The sequence below is a fragment of the Octopus bimaculoides genome, chromosome 30 (genome assembly GCF_001194135.2).
Source record: "Octopus bimaculoides isolate UCB-OBI-ISO-001 chromosome 30, ASM119413v2, whole genome shotgun sequence".
Lineage (NCBI taxonomy): Eukaryota > Metazoa > Mollusca > Cephalopoda > Octopoda > Octopodidae > Octopus > Octopus bimaculoides.
The window spans coordinates 6,611,023-6,616,866 of NC_069010.1; the positions used below are offsets into that span (position 1 = coordinate 6,611,023).

General features: G+C 41.5%; 1 protein-coding gene across 1 annotated transcript; it reads right to left on the reverse strand.

Annotated features, from left to right (window-relative positions):
- Positions 1–3,447: 3,447 nt before the first annotated feature.
- LOC106878445 (uncharacterized) lies at positions 3,448–5,838 on the reverse strand. Its single transcript, XM_014927655.2, has 2 exons — positions 4,458–5,838; positions 3,448–4,104 (listed from the first exon to the last, which is right to left on the reverse strand). Exons 1-2 carry the CDS (start codon positions 5,832–5,834, stop codon positions 3,910–3,912), a joined length of 1,572 nt encoding a protein of 523 aa, XP_014783141.2. The 5' UTR covers positions 5,835–5,838; the 3' UTR covers positions 3,448–3,909.
- Between the last annotated feature and the right edge of the window lie 6 nt (positions 5,839–5,844).

Below are 5,844 nucleotides of genomic sequence, written 5' to 3' on the forward strand. Positions count from 1 at the left end.
ATATATATATATATATATATATATATATATAAATTACTCTATAAGTACATTTGTGTCTATACGTGTTGATCTGTGTTTACGCACACACATATATACATGCGTATGTTTATGTGTGATGTATATGTGATATAAAGAACGTGAAATTGATTCCGGAGACGGTAAACATATAGCATATATACATACGAGTGTTTGTTGTTGTATACATACATATACGTATCTATAAACATAAACACACGCACACGCAGACATATAGATTTATATGTATATCTGCCTATCTACATATAAAGAGAAAAAGATACGTATATATATATACATTATACATACATATTGTGTATATATTTACACCTGGTAGCCAGTGGAACTCTTCAGTACCGTCAACGAGGAAGAGTGTATTTTCTCGTCTCTCTTCGCTAGAGAGTGACAACCAATCAGTGTATAAGTTAAGCTGTTGGTGGCGGTTGTTGTTTTGCTTGGGAGTAGCCGGTTATAAGAAACGATTATGCTGTGCCGATTTAAGTCATGGGGACTCTGAACAGTTGCCCGGGGGCTCAACTCTGATCTTTGTATGCTGCAGTTTGCTATCAATAAATAAATACTATATGGCCCGGGAGTGGCTGTGTGGTAAGTAGCTTGCTTACCAACCACATAGTTCCGGGTTCGTTCCCACTGCGTGGCACCTTGGGCAAGCGTCTTCTACTATAGCCTCGGGCCGATTAAAGCCTTGTGAGTGTATTTGGTAGACGGAAACTGAAAGAAGCCCGTCGTATATATGTATGTATATATATATATATATATATATATATATATATATATATATATATATATATATATATATATATATATGTATGTGTGTGTGTATATGTTTGCGTGTCTGTGTTTGTCCCCCCAACATCGCTTGATAACCGATGCTGGTGTGTTTACGTCCCCGTAACCTAGCGGTTCGGCAAAATAGACCGACAGAAAAAATACTAGTATTCCAAAGAATAAGTCCTGGGGTCGATATGCACGACTAAAGGCGGTGCTCCAGCATGGCCGCAGTCAAATGACTGAAACAAGTAAAAGCGTGAGTAAAGAGTATATGGCCCAAGAGAGATTTGCCTGGTAGCATATAATGCTGGTATGACAGCTGTGAACCATACATGCCTTCATAGTGCTGTCCTAAGTCATGTGCATCCTGGGTAGTTTGCTTGGAGGCCTCACAGGATTAAGGACCCTATTCTAATCTATGTATGCAGTGGCTTGCTGTTGATAAATATAGCATCTCCAATGAAGTGATTTGCTCGCGGGCCTATGCTGCAAAAACAAGCCTAGCAAATTGATAACGTGTAGCTGGAAATCGAAATCGGGATGGCACCTGTGCCCAGCGTCACCTTTCTGGCACTTGTGCCCGTGACATGTGTAAGGATTTTTCGAGCGAGATCGTTGCCGGTGCCCCTGGACTGGCTCTTGTGCGGGTGGCACATAAAATACACCATTTCGTGCGGGTGACACGTAAAAGCATCCACTACACTCTCTGAGTGGTTGGTGTTAGGAAGGGCATCCAGCTGTAGAAACTCTGCCATCCGGTTTCACCAGTCCTCAATCAAATCGTCCAACCCATGCTAGCATGGAAAGCGGACGTTAAACGATGATGATGATGATGATGATGAACGACGTTCCTGCTACAACCACTCCATTTTTTTTTCGTCAGATCTAATACAGCCAGAACAAAAGTATCTAATGTATTCCTAAGGCTCTGACAGAGATATTGCTGTTATTTCTAGCAGGTTCACTAGGTGACTTGTCGTTTGTCTGTCAAGTTGACGAAGACCAGTTAATCACCTTCGGATTAGGATTAGGATTAGGATTCGGCTTGGTGGGTACGTTGATGAGAGATCAAGCCAAGCACTTGGATTAGAACAGTTCCCCACAACTTTCTTTTCACCTGTGGTACCCTTATTTTCTTTTCAAAATTCAACAGCACACCTGAACTAAAAATATAGGGAAAAAATGATATTCCGGTTACACTGCTGCACACCTAGCATCATCTCGTGGCACACCAGTGTGCCATGGCATACCGTTTGCAGAGCACTGGCCTAGAAGGTTCTCTGGTGGTGTGGACAGGAAATGGTGGTGGTAGTTGGAGATTTGATGTTGATGGTTTTCCAGGTTTGCTTGTGTTGCTCAGCTGCAACAACCCTGTTTGTTTTCACAGATTTACATGCCTTTGCAGACAGCTGATCCCCACACGCCTCTGTCCTGAGCTGTCTGCTCCCGTGCGACATTGCTAATCCCGAGGGCTTTTAGAGAGGTTTTTGACGTGTCTGTGGAGCACTTTTTCCAGGCTTCCTTAGAAATACTTGCTTTCCTGTAGTTTGTCATCTAAAAACTTCTCTCTTGGCAACCAGTGTTGGTGTGTTTATTTCCCCATAACATAGTGGTTCAGCAAAAGAGACCAATAGAATAAATACTAGGCTTAAAAAAAAATAATAAGTCCTGGGATCGATTTGTTCGACTAAAACCCTTCAAGGCGGTGCTCCAGCATGGCTGCAGTCAAATGACTGAAACTAGTAAAAGATAAAAGACGAATTATAAAATAGCTTTAATATCTTTAAAATATACATTGGTGTCCAGAATGAGGAACTTGCTTAAGGCCTGAAACCAAGGTGGGTGACCAGCCACACTTACACACACAGACATGCAGATACATCATGTACTCACACACACACACACACACACACATACATACATGCAAATATACAAACTCTCATACACACTGACACACACACATATACGAATGCTCATACTCTCTCGCACATACACACAGAAAAACATTGAGACATCTGTGTGTGTGTGTGTAAACAGACATTCATACAAACACACACTCACAAATATACAGACCGATATGTACATCACACACACACACACACACACACAAAACCAAACAATAAATATACACTCTGTTTCATACACAGACATATCATAATTTATAGATATTCATAAACATGCACACGTGTACTCACACACACATACACATAAACTCTCCCATCATTAAACGACAGCTGAGGGTTCCACAAAGTCTTGCCGAATGACCAGCACAAAATGCTTTGTTTATAGTCGTTAATGTTTGTGCTGTCACATTGGCTCGCATTGCTTGTACAGGTACACAAGTGCGCCACATGCCAGGAGTCGAAATGACCGATGAGCAACATGAGATGAAGTGTCTTGCTCAAGAACACAACGCACTGACCAGTCTGGAAATCAAAACCACAACCTCACAATTGTAACCACTAGGCCACACACTTTCACATATATATATACATACGTACATACATACATATATATATATATATATATACACATAATTAAGGGATCAGCAAGTATTTGCTTCACCATATACCGAAGTTCAGAAATAGCAGCTAAAAAAGCTGAGAATCCTACAGATAGATTCTCAGCTTTTTTAGCTGCTATTTCTGAACTTCGGTATATGGTGAAGCAAATACTTGCTGATCCCTTAATTATGTGTATAAATATATATGAGCTTTTAAATAAGTTCTCCACCAATAATGGTGCTTTCATACCGATGGGCTTGGTAAAAATTATTAATTGTTAATTGATTTATTAATTAATAAATTGATAATCCTTTACCCTTTTAATTTGTAATATATATATATATATATACACATACATATATATTGATGATGATGATGATGATACATATATATTATATATGTGTGTATATATGTATGTATATATAAGGTTCTTTATCTCCTTTTCTTATTCAAATTATGTATGTATGTATAACATACTTTATCTCCACTTGTTATTCAAATCATTCACACACACACACGCACACACACACACAATTTGAATAAGAGAAGAAGAGATTCTTTCAGTTTTCAAGAGATAACTTCACTCCAGTTGAAATCATTAAAATTTCATAGAAAATATCTTGGCAATCCTGTGAGCTTCCTCGTGAGAGGGTGGACAGTAGTAGTTCTGTGGTAGCTTCTGCTTATTGGCTTCCCTTTCAGACATCTGATCAACATTTGGTCTTGACAGCTTATTGACCAATTCCTTCCTTGCCTCCACCTGGCCATCCTGCCTCGTTTGGTCAAAGGTGTCCTGTAAAGCAAAACTGCTTTAATGAGATATCAAGTTCAGAGAAATTTGGCATTTTTTTATCCCAAGCCCTTCATTGTCACCTTTCCCTTTACATCACTTTTCCCTAACAGGGACCCTTACTGCATGCCAGTATAGACAGTATAATCCGCTTAAATATATACTAGCTTAACAGCTTTTAAGCTAGCTCCTTAGGTTCCATAACTTAGCAACTCAATAAACAGGGCACAACAAATTAAGTACAACATAGTAATAAATACTAGGGTCGATATGATCAACTAAACCCCTTTTTATTAGTTTCTTGGTAGGGTTGCAGTCTAAAGACTGGCAAAGAAAAAGAATAAAAACTCACTTACCCTCACTGTCTTGTAGGTTGACATAGCAGTGTTTATCCTCACGGCTCTCATGGACTGCTCCAAGTCAGGAAGGGGCAAGAAGAAATTAGTGGAAGCTAGACGACTGAGGGAGGTAGCTTTGGTTTGGTTGATTGCCGAGGCTGCATTGGCGTGACAAGGTTCAATAACTTCTGATGCATCAAAAGCAACATTACTGCCTATAATATTGCTGGTTGTCATGCGGAGCGGTAGCGGTTGTAGTTGGGAGAAATAGGATGGAACAGTTTGTTGAGGCTGTGAATAAGGCCCTTGGAGTTGTTCAGGCTTCACGCTGTCTGGAATCGGTCCCTGTAGAGACGTGGTTTCTCTCTGCAACACAAAATGGCTGTCATCTGGCATCCCTGGAGGAGCTTCACTCGCTGATCCCTCATGTCTATGGGGCTCCGCAAAAGGGGTCTCATTTCGCAATGTTACTGATAAAGAGGACTCAGCTAATGAAGACAATAACATTGGACCCATTGTATTGTCAAGGGACAGGATAGATAGGTCTTCGTCCTCAAAGGACCTGTGCTGAAGTGCAGCGTTTTCAGAACAAGTGGGTGGTGTTGAGATGACCGTGGAGGTGGTGGTATGAGCAGTGGTGGCTGCCGTGATAGCATTAATAGTGTTGGAGGTAGTAGCAGCATCAGTGGGGATGGTAGTAATGCTCGTGGTGGAGGTGGTAGTGGTGGCTGTTGTGGTGGTCATCTCAGTGAATTTGAGGAGATGGTCTTTGAAATGTCCGGCTATTCTATGGAAGTCTGCAAGGATCTCCTCTGTTTGGAACTCGTGCAAAGAACTCTGAGCGCAAGAGTTATCAGGAATAATCAGATGGCAGTACTGGTCGTTGTTGTTGTTCTCGTTGTTGGGGTGAGGGTGTTGGTGCTGGGAATGTGGTTGTTGTTGATGGTGGTGGTGGTGGTGGTGGTTGTAGCGGGTAGCATCGTCGTCGCTTGCCACTATCTGGACAATAGCCGATGGATCATCGAAGTGGTACCGGCTCTCTTCTCGAATAGACGACACATCGTTCACAAGACGGGGGACAATAATGCTTCCTTTTTCTTCTTCCTCCTCCTCCTCCTCCTCATCATCATCATTGTAATCGTTTTTATCATCATCATCATCATCATCATCATCATCATCATCATCATCATCAACATCCTCATTACCACCACCACCATCATCATCATCATCATCATCATCACCATCACTGTCGTCTCCTAAGACGAAAACATTGTTAGAGCCGCCGGCCAGATCCGGTTTGTGCTCGTAATCAAACCCCGCCGCCCTCGCCGTACTGTCACAGTTGTCACTCTTGTTGTTGTTGTTGTCGTTTCCTGCGTCTGCAGCTGGAGACATTCCTGGATCT

What these genes read in the sequence shown, in the direction of transcription:
- LOC106878445 (XM_014927655.2), bottom strand. Translation starts at nt 5,834, where the DNA reads ATGTCTCCAGCTGCAGACGCAGGAAACGACAACAACAACAACAAGAGT. An exon ending in CAACCTACAAGACAGTGAGG is followed by an intron (nt 4,105 to 4,457) that starts GTAAGTGAGTTT and finishes TTTGCTTTACAG; the next exon opens with GACACCTTTGACCAAACGAG.